Here is a 17,041-nt window from a genome sequence, read left to right as displayed (position 1 = left end):
CTGGCATCGTGTAGCCCAGCTCCAGCTGAGCCCAGGCTTCGCTCAGCTCCTCCCCAGCCCTGCTCTCTTCCCGCCTTTCTGAAGGGAGTCCTCCCTCGGTATTTCACATGCATCGGGATCAATCCCGTCTCAGGCTCAGCTCCAGGCAGCCTGGCCCAAGGCAGCACTTTTATATGCAGTAGGTGCGTGTGCATATGCAAACGTACATGCGCACACGTGGTCTTCCTGTGTGCCCACACACAGGAAACCTGGGAGGAGCTGGGAGAGAGGGCAAGCTGGAGGAAGAGCACTGATTTTTTTTTTTTTAAACTGGGAAAGGTAAAGGCATCTCAGACATAGGATGTGAGAGACCTGCTTTAAAAGTGGAAAATTACAAGATGCTTTAGATGTCAATGTATTTTTTTTATTAAATCAGAGAAAGAAAGATACAGTACATGATATCAGCCAATCATATACGACTTTTGAATTACATTTTAATAGACTGGTGGTCCTATTTACCCCTCTGTACAAGTATTAAAAAAACTCCTGTGTGAATAATCTTCTGTAACTTTTTATTAAGGGGGTTACGGGGAGGGTTTTAACAGAGCACATCCGAGAACATTAGGGAATTACAGACAGACCGGAGACAGTGCCAGACGGAGCAGATGAAGCAAGTCCCTCAGCCATCTGAGAGACAGGAATAACACAGGGACACAGGATGCAGGATTCACACGGAGCCCTGGGCGCCCCCTTGTGTTGCAAAATAAACTAGCAACTTCATTTATTTGTGTGTTTTTTTGTGTTTTGTTTTTTAAGTTGTAATCCTCGCCCTTGTCACTGAGCCTCAAAAAAGCAATGGTTTACCCAAACCGTTTCAAGCCCTCTCCAGTCAATCTGGCCCCTCTCGTCAATAACGTTCAAGGACCCTGTGCAAAAAACAACTCTTATTCATTCCTTTTTTCACTCCCCACACATGCCACTCCAGGAAATTGGCAACCTCCCAATACTGAGCCCATGTCCTCCCTCCTTGAAACGTGAACTTAAACAAACAGATTTTCCTCTCTTCTTGGGTGAGCCCGTTTACGACAAACCATTTCTTTCCTGCAACTTGTCGCTGCCATGCTTCACAGTTTAGCCAGAAGGATTCCTTCACCCCACCCCACCACCCACTCTTCTGACCTGACGAGTTAACCTGCTAAGCCATCCTTACGATTATTTACCAGCAAAGATCGGACCAGAGACGTAAATAATACACCTCAATGTACAACAGCTCAGGCTTGGTGTGTAGGCAGCATTTCATTCGATGGCCATCAGAAGAAAAAATATATACATGGCGTGGGTTGGGGAGGAGACGGATAGGGAGGAGGCATCTTGGAGGCAGGAGGACGTGGTGGGAACTGTGGCGATTTGTTTACTTGGGTTTGCCAACTGGTCCAATGGATACGGGGTCTGTTTGCACTTGAGCGTCCAACATCCGCTTTGGTCCCTGGAGAAAAATAATCAGAAAGTATGTCCTAATGAGGATCTGTAATATCAATAGCAACAATAGCACTTACTCTGTACCAAGTGCTGTGCTCAATAAATGCACCTTACTCGCCAGTGGTGGGTAAGAGAATGGTCTCCCATTAGATGCCCAAATTCAATTCCTTGTTATATTACTTTTTAGCTCTGTGAATTCTTAGACAAATAACTGGTTGTGCTTCAGTCAGCTTCTTTCTTTTTCTTTCTTTCTTCTTCTTTTTTTTTTTTTTTAGAGAGAGAGAAGCATTAATTTGTTGTTCCACTTATTTATGCATTCATTGGTTGATTTTTGTTTGTGCCTTGACTGGGGATCGAACCCGCAACCTTGGCATATCAGGACAATGCTCCAACCAACTGAGTTACCTGGCCAGGGCCAGTTTCTTCATGTCTAAAATGGGGTGACAGCCCTGGCTGGTGTGGCAAGGTTGGCTAAGTGTCATCCAGTGCACTGAAAGGCTGTGGGCTTGATCCCTGATTGGGGCATGCAGGAGGCAGCTGATCGATGTTATGCTCTCACATTGATGTTTCTCTCTCTCTTTCTTTCTCTCTCTCTCAAAATCAATAAATTATTCTTTAAAAAAAATTGTGGGTGATACAAGTCATAGCAGAGAACTGTTCTAAGATAAAGTGAGTTTGTACTTGTAATGCACGTAGCACCATGCCTGGGGCATAGAAAACCCTCCATGATTATAGCTCATGTCAGTCACCCTCTCTAACCACTCTCTAACCACACTGTCTCCACCTGCATGGAGCTCTGTGGACTGCTGGCTGTATCCCGGTGCCCAGCACGTGCCCGGCACACAGTAGGTATCACCTGAATGTGGCTGAATAAGCTCTAGGAATCAAGTACTATTATTACTGTTGTTATTATTATTTAACCTTTTCTGTCAAGTATAATTTACATACAATAAAATTAATCCTTGTTTTTATATAGTTCTATGATCTTTGACCAATACAAGTAGCCATATAACCATCACCAAAACCAAAATATGGCGTTCAATCGCTTACAAATCCCTAGGCTCCTTTGGAGTCAACCCCTCCCCCCAGCCCCAGACACTGGTAACCAGGGGCTGTTCTCCATGCCTAGACTTTTGCCTCTTTAAGGATGCCATAGCAATGGGTCACAGAGCATAGAGCTCTGAGTCTAGCTTCTTTCATGTAGCTTAATGGGTTTGAGATTTATCCATCTTGCTGCATTATCAGGGGTACTATTATTACTGGCCCTATTTTACAGTATAGCAAATATATTTTAAGGTAGTATAGTATGATATGGGATAGCATATATAGTCCAGTGAAGTACATATACCCTGACCCTAACCCAAGTGCAGATAGTACATAGAGTGAAGCACATATAGTAAAATGCATATAGTATAGAGTAGTATAATAGGTAGTATATACAGATAGTATTGTGTAGTATAATGTAGTATAGGATAGTATACTATAGGATAGTGTATATTGAATAATATATTATATACACATACATATATAAACCTAGTATGGTTAATATAGCATAGTATATAGTATATATAGTACAGTGTAGTAAACCATTGTATATATAATATAAATATATATAGGGTAGCACAGTATAGTATAGTATATACAGGGGTGGGCAAAAGTAGTTTTAATTGTATTTTTTGTATTGAAAATACAACATTTAATAAATCCATGCATCCATCCATTTATCCATCCATCCATGCATCCTTTTGCCCATCCACCCATCATCTACTCATACATCCCCTCATCCATCCATCCATTCACCCAAGCATCCATCCATGCTCCCCTCTGCCCATCCACCCATCATCTATTCATACATCCCCTCATCTAGCCATCCACCCACTCATGCATCCATGAGGCATGCATCCAGCCAGCCGCCACACCGGGGAGGACAGACATTTGCCTTGACAGATATGGTCCCGGCCCTCCCAAAGCCAATAGCCTAGGGAGGAAACAACTGAATAGGCAGAAGTGAAGAACACAAAAAGGCTGATTAAGTATTTAATGTCTGGCCTCCTCTCATGCCCACGAGGCTTCCTGGGATGGAAGCAGCTAAGTTTAGTCACCTGTGCACCCAGCCCGCAGGGTCAGGCTTAGAGCAATCTCCCCGGTGTAAATTCTTCAAGACTCCGTTTGGCCACAGCCATCGATGCTTCTTGTCATCCCCTGTCCCTGCCAACATCTCCCGTCCTTGCTTTCTCTCATCCAGCCAGACTGAACTCCAGTTCCCTGCCACCTCTCCAGCCCGCCTTGGCACCCGTCTTCCCGCTGCCTGGCACACATTCTGCCTTCAGACCTCCCCTTGCCCCTCTGTCCGCAGACTAGTTTGAGACTCCACTTCCTCTGAGAAGCGTTCCCTGACTCCTCTCAAGGCCAAGGCCAGGCCACGCCCTCACCCTCAGGCTCCCCTCACAGGCCTACCTTCTGCCTCCCAGCTGTTGCCAGACTCCGCACCCCCACCCCATCCATCACGCCAGGACTGTCACTCCAGACAGCAAGGCCTGTGTCCACCTTCTCTCTCTGTGCCCAGCACAGCGCCTGGCACAGAGCAGGTGCTTGATAAATACTGTTTGACAAATGTCCCCCCAGCCTAGCCAGTGGTCCCCTCAGGAGGCGGGAAGCTCACCACTGGCCAGAGCCAAGAAAGAAATGCGGAAAGCTCCACCTACCAGGCCCTTGAAGAAGCCCCCGAGGGACTGGCGCCGCTTCTCGGGTCTCTTCTGGGGCCTGTCCCCGTTCTGCAGCGCGTTGGCCTGGGCCACGGCCACGGCCGGCTCCGCACACGCGCATGGCGCCGGCTCTTTGGCTTCCTGCTTGTTGTTCCGCTGCTTGTTGCTCTCGGCCACCGCCGTCTTCTTGTCCTTGGCGGAGCCCTCCTTGCCCTTCTGGCTCGCTCCTGCCGGCTCGGGCTCGGGCGGCGCGGTGGCCTTCTGCGGGGAGTGCGTGGCCTTCTGCGGGGAGTGCGAGGTCTACAGCAAGTTCAAACAAATGCATCTCAGTGGCTGCAAGACAACTCTCAATAAATATGTCAAAACAGAGCTATTCAAACGTTGGATGGGATCTAGGTTTTCATGAGTCCTGGGTGAAATGAAGAAAAAAAATAAAACAGAAAACCAAGAAATGCACCAATACTTATTATGATATAGTCACAGTAGGGGACATTTATTTATTCATCTAATAATTTGTTAATTTCATGCTTTCCCAGCATGCATTCTTCTTCCTTTTTCTGGTACTAGAACCTGGGTTTTCCTTGGGGAACCACTCTTCCCTCTTGTCTATTCCTTAGGGTTTAGGCAAACAAACGATAACCCTGGTCAGGAGCACGTGACCCAGCCTGGCCAATCAAACCATTGCATGTGATTGGGCTGCTGTGATTGGTTCAGGATGGCCAAGCAGATGAAAACCCGAGCTAATCTCAGAGCTTTGTTCAAACACCTGTGTGAGAGTCCTGCTCCTTTTCTGCTGGGTTTAAAGATAAAAGCCTGCAGCTTCCAGAGCCACGGGAACTTCCAGGAAAAATATGTTTGAAAAGTTAGCTAACACGGAGGAAAGCTGAGAGATGAGGAGAGAAAGAGCCCACATATTGATGGCATTGTGTGTGCGCCTGGGTCTAGCTGTTCCTGAAGCCCTTCATGCTAATGCTAGTTTTGAGATGTTTCTGCACCTGCAACTGCATGCGACTCTTTTCTTGGGGATACCTTTTCTATTCTATGTCTACCATGAAATTGTAGAAATTGTCCCTTTGCTTCATAAAACAGTGATAAAGGAGATGATAGTTTTATTTTTAGTTTTGAGCTTACATCCTTTCATGCTAAAGTGAAATGTTTATAATCCTATTTGGTTTCTACAATTTGGAGGGATGAGGCTGTAAAATCCAAAATTCTAGAGAATACTGGGTACATTACAGACAGATTTAAAAAAATCTATTAGGAAGCAAAAGCCTTTTCTCCACAATTTACTTGAATTGAAATGCCTACAGGGGCCAGACAGATAAAATAAAACATGACCGAGGCTACAGGAAAGAATAATTTCACGGAGACCTTATTCCCCCAGTTGCGAAACCAATGTAGGGACAAGGAACAATTTCTCTAGGCAGTGGTCGGCAAACTGTGGCTCGCGAGCCATATGCGGCTCGCGAGCCGCGGTTTGCCGCTCTGTTGACTAATGTTTGCCGACCACTGCGTAAGGCATTACCCTTACCCAGAAGTTTTGACTTCAGGCTAAAGACAGTACACTATTAAAATGTTTTTTAAGTGTTTTTCCCTAAGGCAGTGGTCGGCAAACTCATTAGTCAACAGAGCGGCAAACTGAGGCTTGCGAGCTGCATGTGGCTCGCGAGCCGTAGTTTGCCGACCACTGCTCTAGCGTAAGAAAACACCAGTTCAAGCAATGCTGTCTTTGATGTTAGGGAGACAGTGTGGAGTAGGGGGACTGTGGTGAGCTGAATGTCACATGCCCTGGTTAAACAGCTGCTCAGACCCAGCCTTGAGATGCTATGTAGGATTACAGCCCAGTGTAATCGTCAGATCTGGCTTTTCAATGGAAACTTAAGATTTATTTTTTTAAACTGTGACATATGTGCATTTTTAAGTACTGACTTGTAAGTTTTAAAGCGCTGTTTACAGCAAACCACAGCCCCAGTACCCTGTGAGCCACATTTGACCTACTGGGTATATGTTTACTATCTCTGATTTATGAAGTTGTTACTGTCCCAAGGTCCAGAGATTCTATGACAAGGTGGCAGGTTGATTGAGAAGGAGCAGCCGGAGTGCTGTCGCTGAAGGGCTTCAGGAACAGCTAGATCCAGGCGCACACACAATGCCATCAATATGTGGGCTCTTTCTCTCCTGTCTCTCAGCTTTCCTCCGTGTTAGCTAACTTTTCAAACATATTTTTCCTGGAAGTGCCCGTGGCTCTGGAAGCTGCAGGCTTTTATCTTTAACGCCAGCAGAAAAGGAGCAGGACTCTCTCACACAGGTGTTTGAACGAAGCTCTGAGATTAGCTCAGTTTTCATCTGCTTGGATTGAACACATCCCTTGGAAGGAAGTGGGAAGACAGCGAAGTCCCCAGGCCCGAGGCCTCTGCAGGTTGCAGCCCCCGGAGGGCAGCCTCGCCTTCAGAAAGCAGCATCAGACACTCAGTGCACCCGAGAAGCTGCTCTGCAACCGGTGTCCTCAGTATTTCTGTCGGATCCCTGCTGCCTACGTTCTAGCAAATGCTAAGACACAGAAGTCCGAATACAGCAGACAATGAGCCAGAGGCTCCCAGTCAAACTACAGAAAAGACCAGTGACCAGTGACCCCATTCACACAGCTCACCCACTGTTTTTGTTGCATGGAAGGTTTTAAGACACAGGGAACAGCTAAGAGCTTGGTGTCTGAAGTCTAAGGGACCAGGTTCTAGTGCTGTCACTGCCTTGCTGTGTGGCCTGGAATAAACTGTTCGGTCTCTCGGCTTCCTCATCTGTAGGGGGGTAATTAAAGAAATCATACCTTGTGCCTCTGGGAAGACTACATGAGCTGGTAATGACACTGTGCTGGGCCCATGTGAATGGCCAAACATAAGGGGGCCAATCGTCTGGGTTTGTTTGAGTATGGGGGGGGAGGGGCGGGGCGGGGTTCAGGACATGGAACAGTTTTAAAACTGGGAAAGTCTTGGAGAACTGCTCATCAGATTTAACATCGCCAGAGGTGATCCCGAGAGACTGTGTGGATCCGAGTGCCGGTACAGAGGAGGCACTCAGGAAATACTCGTTGATTCGAGTCCCCGTGTGATGTTTAGGTGAAGACTTCAAGGACAGGGAGGAATTTTCCATGTGGAGAAGAGGGAAGAGCATGTGGGAAAGCTTTGCAATAAGAAATAGCCGGGGATCTCTGGCTTGTTCCTGCTTGTATCTGCAGAGCCCATTAATGCTGATAGGTAGTAGGCGCTTAACCCGGAGACATTGAATGAGCTGGCATGGTTGAGGATTGCATTGGAAATGAGGCTGGAAAGAACCGAGAGCGTGACAGCCAAACCCACCACCGAACCGAGTTCACCAGTCACTTACTTGGTAGCTGGAGTCTTTCCCATTTACTTCTTCTGAGTGGGCGATCCCTCCATCCCCTTTCACTGACTAAAATAACAAACAGACAGGGGCCTTTCAGCTACCGCACGCACAGCAAAATAGAGCACGCAAAGGCAGTTCTGATGTGGGTGGCCGCAGTCATTCGTTGTGGGGAATCAGATCAAGACAAATGGCAGACCAAGTGGAAATGGACTACTTATGAGATATACAATTTCCACATGGTCCGCACCCAGAGAGTCTAATTAATTAAGTTCAAGTGTCAGCATCCAAAAATGACAACAACAACACAAGTCTTCAACTGTAGGCTTAGGTAATTCTGGGATCAATAAGTGGTGATGAAAATACCAATGTTGGAACCAGGAGGTGACTGAAAACAGTGATGAATGCATCAATGAACAAACAGGTGGCCCAAAGGTGCAAACATCCAGTTATAAGATAAATAAGTACCAGGGCTATAAAGTACACGAGAGACCACAGTGACCTCTGCTGGATGATAGAGAAAAGTTGTTAAGACACTAAGTCCTAAGAATTCTCATCACAAGAAGAAACATTATCCCGCCCCCATTTCTTTTCATTGTACCTGTATGAGATCATGGATGCTAACTAAACATTCAAACCTTTATGCTGTACACCTGAAAGTCATACAGTGATATATGTCCATTATCCTATCTAATCAGTAGGGACTATGCTAATTGACTGCCAAGCCCTCAAAGATGGCGGCACACACAGCAACAAGATGGTGGTGCCCAGTCCTTTCAGCCCCGCCGGGGCGGCAAGCACATGGCACGTGCCTGCCTCCAGAGTCCCTCCATCCCCTCAGCCCCCCAGCTGCCCAGAGCCAGCCCGAGATGCAGGAAAGCCTCGGATGGTGGCTGCCCAGCCGCCCAGGGCTGCCTGAGGCTCAGGTAACCAGGGCCGGCCGGCCAAGGCTGTGCTGCCGGCAGTGGCAGCAGCAGAGGTGTGATGGGGTCATCGCCTTCCCCTGATCGCCGGGTCGCCTCCCACCCCTGAGGGCTCCCAGACTGTGAGAGGGGGCAGGCTGGACTGAGGGACCCCGTTCTCCCGTGCATGAATTTTCATGCACCGGGCCTCTAGTATCTTAATAAAACTGGAAAAAATAAAAATAAAGTAGATGAATAAACAATTAAACCACTGGTAGCCTTTCATTGGTGACATTTGGTGGTCCTTCATCGCTCCCTCCCTCTCTCCCTCTGTCCTTAATTCCTTCTCTCATCCCTTGTTCATTCTCTCTATTCCTTCTCTCCTCTGGGCAGAACTCCTCTCCAGAGACGAATTGGAATAGTTCATGTTGGGCTCTGTATTAAAAGAACCATAACCACAGAAACTTATTTTTTCTAGCTGTCAAAAATAGCAGAGCTCCTGTTTAAAGAGACTTAAATTCTTTCAGAGACAAACATGTTCAAGAACAGTCTGAAGACTCTGAAATAATTTCAGAAACTTTCCAACGTGATACAGAGCAACTTTCTTCACGGGGTTTATTTCTGCTCGTGATCGTCAAGGCGTGGAGACGGGGCCTGGTTGTGACGTCCAAGCCTTGGGTCATTCATAACGTTATTTTCGGTTTCCTTTGCTGGGTCCTACATTCCTATTGCTTGATACTCTGAGGCACGTTTGAACCATTTCCAATACATATATCTCTTAGGTACTCAACATTCTCGTGGGGACGTGTGGTGGGTATTTTGATGGGAATGTTATCCAACCCAAATTGAGATTTACAAGAAAAATTGGGAAACCATTTTAATTTAGTGTGAGCATATCAGCAACACTGTTTACTTGACCGGCCTCACTACAAGACATCCAAGGAACAGGACCTGCCCGAAATTTCCAGGATAAACAAAGGCTATGAGTCCAAACTTGGTGTTTTACCAAGATGCCCACTTGAAATGAAATTGGACAATTCAGACAAAATTACAGTGGCGGCCAACTTCATTTTAGTGACAAAGTACATTCAGAAAACTATGTCCAAGCTTCACACCAGCCATGTATTAATTCCTCTCCTTTTGCCTTGTAATTTCAAGAGAGTGTAATTTTAGGGAATTTCAGGTAGGACCACGACATAAAAGTGATGTTTGCTCAGAAAGCATTACTAAGAGAATCACCAACATGGAGCTATGGCTGTCCAATCTCCAGGTATTCTCAGAGAAAACCAGCTTCCAGGAGAAGCCAGGAAGCAGAAATAGCACGAGTATAAGGGTGAATCAACAAAAACTGAGTCTGAGCTCTGGCTTGGCCAGTTAGCAGCTCTGTGACCTTGGGCAGGTCGCTTCAGCCCCGAGTCTCTGCGCCCTCACAGCAGGGCAGGAGGAGTGCTTGTTTCACAGGGCTTTTATATTAATAAGTGAGTTGGTATATGCGATGTGCTTATTAGCACAGTGCCAGCCACACCATTTGCACGCAATAAATGACAGCTATTATGACTATTAATAACTGAGAAGTGCAGAACTCCTCCCCTTTAAGAGTAGAGAGAAATGCAAACTGCTGGTGAAGACAGAACTTGCCCAAACAAATGCTGCTTCCAGAAACCCTTCCTTAATGAGCAGTTCAGCATTTATATTTCATATTCAGGAAAGAATTTGAGATCAAGAACTTTGGCTAGCCTGACCGGCGTGGCTCAGTAGTTGAGCGTTGACCTATGAACCAGGAGGTCAGGGTTCGATTTCCGGTCAGGGCACATGCCTGGGTTGCGGGCTCGATCCCCAGAGTGGGGCATGCAGGATGCAGCCGATCAATGATTCTCTCTCATCATTGATATTTCTATCTCTCTTTCCCTCTCCCTTCCTCTCTGAAATCAATAAAAATATATTAAACAACAACAACAACAAAAACCAGAACTTTGGCTAGGAAACTCTTGTGTTTTGTTTTGTTTTATAATTACCATGACAAACCACTGTCTTCCCCACCCCCTTCCAGATAGTAAATTTTAACAGGTTTTCTTAGACTCATTAGATTGAATGTACTTTGCCCAAACCTGAAGCTCACAGTCTTTCTTACCTAAGCCTGAGAATGTTACTCTACCCAAGAGTTTCTTACAAAACTAATGGTCTAAGGAGACTGGAGGAGGATTCAGTGGAACAATGTATGTGACACTAATTTGGAGGAGGAACGTGCTGTACTTTTCAAGTACAAGGTGCTATTAATATTGACAAATGATAGATCTGTATATCTCTATTTCTCTCTACCACCTTTATGGTTTCATCTGCCTACCTGGTTTGCAGGTACATGAATACAGTCCTCTACCCACTCACTTTATAAAAATATAATGCTTCAACTATTCAATTTCTTGACATACAGTTGACTTAATGCATAGAAGAATCATTTTTGATTGGGGCATGACAGATGTTTCAGCTGTTCCTTGCAATTATTTTGAAGATCTGTAGGAGCCCACAGGGTCTTTGTGAAGTGCTATATCTACCTGTAATGTAAGTACTTACATGAGTCTATTTTTCCCCCTCCCTGAAATAAAATTATTTGGGGAAAAAATGATATTCTTTTTATTTTTACTTTTATAAGGTTTATTTCTGGAAGGAAAAAGCTCTCTTTAGAAATGAACTGGGCAATGCATTTATTAAAATAAAAACTCAACCAAGAGTTACTTTGTCATAGGATGGTGAATGCATTATCTGAAGGAAAGTTAAGGGTGACAAAGACTAGAAGGTAGAAAATCAATGATCTGATGATGGGAAACATAGCTTACAAACAAGGGGATTAATTTGAAATTGAGTTTTCTCTTCTACTAAATCAATTATTTTAAAAAACTACATTATGTAACAATATCTAAAATCAGTGGAAACATTTCCTTATTTTGCTCAAAAATCAAAACAAAACAACAACACAAAAAACAAAGAGCGCCATAGGGATGCACCAGGTACTGTCTCTATTTTCAAGCCCTTAGAGCAGTTTATTTTTTTCTTCCTGCACAAATACAAACACCTTTTAAATATAATCTAAATATTTGGAAGCCATTAAATATTATCTAAAAATATTTCCTCAAAATAATTGCCGAAGCTGACTTCCAGGAGGCTACACTAAGGGCATATTAACACAGATGCATAAAAGTAGAGGGGCAGGGGTGTTCATGCCAGTTAGCGAAGGAGGTGAGACCTTGTGTGTAAGACACATGGTTCCTGCTCACTGAATGCGGCAGAGAGAGAAAAATAAATGCTTGTTTTCCTCATTAGCTTTCTTCTCCACGAGGACAAGAACCATGTCTACTGATGCTCACGGCTGTATCCCTTGTGCCTGAGTAAAGTGGGTGCTCAATAATTATTTGTTCAAACCAATGGATGCAAAACTCTGGGGGGTGGGGGCATATATGGGAGTGGGGTGTGGGGAGGGCAATGGTAAGATATGTACACATATAATACCTTAATAAAAAAATTGAAAAATAAATAAATAAGTGAATGAATGAAATGCAACAAGCTGGAAACAAACCAATTGTCTACCAATAGAGCAAGGGTGAATCAGAGTCTAATAAATCCAAACAATGAGACTCAATGAAGTTATAAAGGATGATGTGGCTCTGTATCAGGGGCTTCTAACTCAAATCCCACAGAGATAGGGCCAGCAACATAAATGAGCTGGGCTGGATGTGACAATAGGAAGTAGTGGGGATTGTGGTAAACTAGAAAACCCAAGTCTTTTGTGGATTTGAATTAACCACACTCTCTCTATATAAAAGCCTATATATAAAAGCTGCCCCCTGGTGGTCAATGAGCTCCCACAGCCAACCTCCCATAGTCCCTCCCTCCAAACTAGGCAAGACAGCCCTGATTGGCCCCGATCGCCGGCCAGGCTGAGGGACCCCACCCGTGCACGAATTCGTGCACTGGGCCTCTAGTCTATAATAATAAAAGTGTAATATGCTAATTAGACTGGACAACCAAATGACCTTCCGGATGAAGCCGGGGCTGTGAAGGCCGAGGCAAGCCATCACGGCTGTGAGGACTGAGCCCCTTGCACAAATTTTGTGCATCGGGCCTCTAGTAGTAATATAATGAAAACAAAACAGAATGTAAGACAAGGGTCATTAGGACATCTAGAATTTTAGGGGAAATTCCAACAGTCATGGAAGCTTTGGAGTTTACACTTCAAAGGAATAATATTTAAGCTCCCAGGCACCACCCTTTTATTGGGCAACAGATATTAAAAACAATGGACATTGTGAGACCTGACACTATGAATCCCCTGAAGTCTGCTTCGGAAAATAAAAGTCTTCTACCTCTATCCCTATCCTATGGAAAATCAATTCCAAAGGACTTTTGTTTCCAATTTTGTTCCCCTAATAGTTCAGATTACCCAGTTTCTACTGCTAGAAAACATCACCAAGCAATGGATAGCTCTGGAGGATGAATTTAAGTAATGTGGGACTCATTAGAGTTTAAGGATTTGTTTTGAATGGATAGTTTACACATCTTTCATGCTTCATTTGGGGTCTCTTGTGTTTTCCTCTCTTATAAGTAAAGAAGTTTAGCATGTTGGTTATTTGGAAGAGAAAGTCATTTTGTTTGACATACATGTTATCTCTCAATTCCATTCAGACATGGGCGAGCTGGATCACACTCAAGGCTCTGATGAGCTATTTGGGGACCCCATTTGTAATGCAGATGGGTTTCCAGAAACAGGCCAAATGTTCTTTTCTTTCCTGACATTGTGTACAAATTGGTTTAAACAGCTCCAATCTTGATCCCCATTTTCAGTGCCAAATTGCAGAGTAAATGGCCAGGAATATGGATGGGGTTCCCGCCACATAGGCTGCCCACGCCTACCCCTACGCAGCTTCTCCATGAGAAATCAGCAACGAAATAGAACAGTTCCTGCCAACAATTTCTAAGAGTTATTTCTCATATGCCTCAACTCCCACTGGCAAGGGTGTTGTGTTGCTTTGCTTTGAGGACTAGAAAGAATTCCTTAACAGGTTGGGCCTGTGAAATTAGAGTTGCTTTCTTAAAGGATTAATTTCCCAAATACTCATGAACACGAAGGCACACGATAATGAAATTCTTGTTTTTCATTAAAAGAGAATTAAGCCAATGACCTTTTACGTGCATTTTTGTCTTTTGTCTTCCTACTGATTTGGGTGTTAGTTCATTATATTATTTAAGTTCTTGGATCTTTAGATATTTAATGTGGATGATGCTTTACAGACACCAAAGGCTGTATGCCTGAATTCTTTCCATTCTATATAACTAAGAGCATGGCGAATTTACCAACTAAGTTATACATATTCATTCTAGAAAATTATGTTCTCATTTCCTTATTTGAATATCTACAAGTCAGCTTTATCCAAGTTTGTGTCACCTTCAGAATTTTTCCAACATCAGTATGTAACTTTGACTATTCATTACTTAATCCTTTAAAAATGCCTATGTTCTTTATATCATAAATGTGTTTTCAAAGGAAACCACATATAATTCCCATAATAAGAAAAGCAGTGTCTTTTGCCATAAACAGGTAGAACCTTCACAAATAAATAAAAGTAAACAATAATATTAACTTCTAGGTGGATACTGTTGTCTGCTAAAACTCAGGACCCAAGGCCAGCTCTTTCTTTGTTAGGAAAGGAGTTAGTAGAGCCCTGGCTGGTGTGGCTCAGTTGGTTGAGCATCATCCTGTGTACCGAAAGGGCACCGGTTTGATTCCCTGTTGGGGCACAACCCCTGGTGGGGGGCGTGCTAGAGGCAACCGTTGGATGTTCTTGCATCAATGTTTCTCTCTCCCTCTTCCTTCCTCTCTCTAAAATTAATAAAAAACATATTTTTAAAAAAGGGGTTAGTAGAGGTTAATGAAAGGTTATGAAATATTAACAATAAACAGACTTCCTCTATGATTGAATCTGAAGCATAAAAGGGAATTTTCTCACTGCACAATTCACATGCCCTCTACCCCGCCTGCAATTGTATCTCATGCACGTGTACATGTGTCTTTAGCCTTGGAAGCTGTGCGAGGTGTTCGGGTTTGTCTGCACCGGAAGCGAGTGGCTTACCATTTGTCTGAGGAATGCCATCAGGGAGTTTGTCGGTGGCTTGCGTTCTTCTCTTTTGAGTTTTCCTTCTGGGGGTGCAGGTGCGGCCTCTGCCTCATCGTTGAGATCCACTGTTTGTAAGGCGGAGTCTACTTCCTGGGACCTTCTAACCTCTACCGGTGATTCACACACCACCTGGATTATTTCGCCAGGTAATAAGACAGTAAAGAAAACATTGCCCCCAACCATGTTTGATAAAGCGGGGTCCAGGTTGCCCTTCATCCGCCTAGAGGCTACAGGTTAGAGTCTATGACAGTTTCTACGCAGGCCCATCTTCAAGAGGGTACACTCATGTCTTACAAGGTGCGCTCACAACAGCTGCCAAACAGACGGCTTGGGGGGCAAAACCCAGCCCCAGGAAGGCACAGGCTTAGACAGGAAGTGCCATTTGGGGACTGCCCCTCAAAGCATGCTCCGTGTCCCTTCCCTTCCAGCAGGCCCACCTCTGGTGTGCCATCAGGTAAAGTGCACCGGCCTGTGTAAATATCAGTGGGATCATTCCCCTAGGAGTTCAGCTTCAGAGACCGTGACCTCGACAACTTCTACTCCACATCCTAGCTCCCTGCACTTGGGGAGAAGCTGTCCTCTGTGCGGAAAGGATCACGTGAAAGCCCCTCCATCAATAGACTCCACGTCCTCGGTAACTCATTTCCTTCTCTACCCCAGACTGTCATTTGCCATGGTTGCTCAGCTCAGTTCACACTTTCAGAAGAGAAATGAACTTGGCGAAGTTGCTTACGGCCCCCAGCAAGGTGCCTGGTGAGCTCAGTGTCCCCTGATCGTCTGTGGGGATGCTGGCCAGCCCTGGTGCACAGCTGGGAGGTCCGGGTCACCTGTCTGTGGGGACGCTGGCCAGCCCTGGTGCACAGCTGGGAGTCCGAGACACCTGCCTCTGATCCCACATTTGTCCTTGTGCAGGGCTGCCCTGCCTTCGTGCGGGGCCCTGGTCACACCTGGGGCAGTTTCTGTATTGGCTTTGGCCCCTGCAACAGGACCCAAGTTAACTGAGAGGGTTTATAACTTTTATTTGCTTGTTGGTTCCCTCAGGCAAGATTGGCAAACCATTACCAGATCCACCCGAGTTCGTTGAGGTATGGCCTCCAAACTAAGGATGGGCTCACATTTTTAAAGGTTGTAAATATTTTTTTAAATGATAGAGAGTGTCCATCAGAGACTGTGTGTGGCCTATGAAGTCTAATATCTTGACTCTCTGGCGCCTGACATGTGGTTGCTGTTCCTGCCTTGGAGGGAAGCAGTGTTTGGTTTCCTGGTGCCAGACCCCAGCTTCCTGTCATGTGCTCACTGTCAGGGAGGAGGGGGAGGAACCCACTTCCAAAAGCAGAGCATGTGCGTGGGGAAACCTCTCCTGTCCTTCAGGATTTGCAAATGACCCAAATGGTGAAACTCAGTATTGTCCACGGAAGCAGGAAGTTGTCTACCCAACAACAAATCAGCATGCAGGAACACCCTGAAATGAGGCAGTTAAATCTCAGCTCTCCCCCCCCCACCTTTTCTTTCTTAAAATATCGGCACGACTTCCAGCATCTTCGCTTTGTAAACAAAGATCTCGGTTGGAGAGTTACAAACTCAAAAGTCCCAGGAGCCAAGACGCTGGCTTTCAGCAGGTGATCTCAGCGCGGACTGACCAGACAGAAGACAAAAAGGAGTGGTGGGAACTACCATGAGCAAAAGACAGGTTGCCCCATCTACAGGGATTCGAAGCATAAAGCACGGGACCAGCCAAAGAAAACACGTGTGCGAGGAGGCTTCGCTGTGGGGCCTGGGACCCGGTTCTGGCTTTAGGAAGCCAGCTCAGACTGGAGCCAAAGAAGAGACTGCACTGGCAGTCAGGGGTGGGCGTGGACTCCCACATGTAGGCCCGATTTATTCAATTGCATTTCTGACAAACAAGCTTCAGCCACAGGAGCCCTGGGGTCAGCCTGCAGCCAGTGGACACAGTGATTATGAACGTAGCCTCCGGCACCAGCCTGCCTGGCTCTAAGTCTGACTCTGCCCCTCAGAGCGGCTCTCACATGCCAAGGTCCCCCTCAGCATCTCTGTGCCTGCATTTGCTCACCTTTCCATGGGAACAGCATATACATCAGAACACTGTTTTCAGAATCAAACCAGGCAAAGCAGGTAAAGTGCCTAGAACAGTGCCTGGTGCGTGATACACTCAGTTCACACTCCTGCTGTTGCGTGTGCTGCTATGAGAGCTGTTTACCCCTTGGGCATGGGTTTCCTGGAATCACTCCCATGCACACGTGCACCGTTTAGAGATGATGCTAATAACTACCTGTTACTGCGCCTGTCACTGTGCAAGGCGGTTTAATACAGGCCTCGGTAAGTAGTTTCAGAGACAGCTCAGCGCACAGCGTTATCTCTACCGACAGGAAGAAGCAGAATGACTGAATGACTTGGCCAACGTCACACCACA

The 17,041-nt window shown here is 45.5% G+C and overlaps 1 protein-coding gene across 2 annotated transcripts in view; it reads right to left on the bottom strand.

The window, feature by feature from the left end:
• Nucleotides 1-394: 394 nt before the first annotated feature.
• Nucleotides 395-17,041, bottom strand: part of BCAS1 (brain enriched myelin associated protein 1) — a 71,129-nt gene continuing 54,482 nt past the window's right edge. The window contains exons 9-12 of one of the 2 annotated variants that reach the window (XM_079784315.1): nt 14,566-14,739; nt 7,545-7,610; nt 4,164-4,463; nt 395-1,465 (exon numbers count right to left, since the gene is read on the bottom strand). In XM_079784315.1, the coding sequence (XP_079640441.1) occupies nt 1,391-1,465; nt 4,164-4,463; nt 7,545-7,610; nt 14,566-14,739 (615 nt within the window). In that variant the 3' untranslated portion in view covers nt 395-1,390. The remainder of the gene's footprint in view (nt 1,466-4,163; nt 4,464-7,544; nt 7,611-14,565; nt 14,740-17,041) is intronic. The other variant, XM_079784316.1, reaches the window with a different exon arrangement.

This window comes from Cnephaeus nilssonii, assembly GCF_951640355.1.
Source record: "Cnephaeus nilssonii genome assembly, chromosome: 11".
NCBI classification, from domain to species: Eukaryota; Metazoa; Chordata; class Mammalia; order Chiroptera; family Vespertilionidae; genus Cnephaeus; species Cnephaeus nilssonii.
The sequence above is the reverse complement of the archived record's forward strand: the minus strand, read 5'-3'. Positions and strand labels throughout refer to the sequence as shown.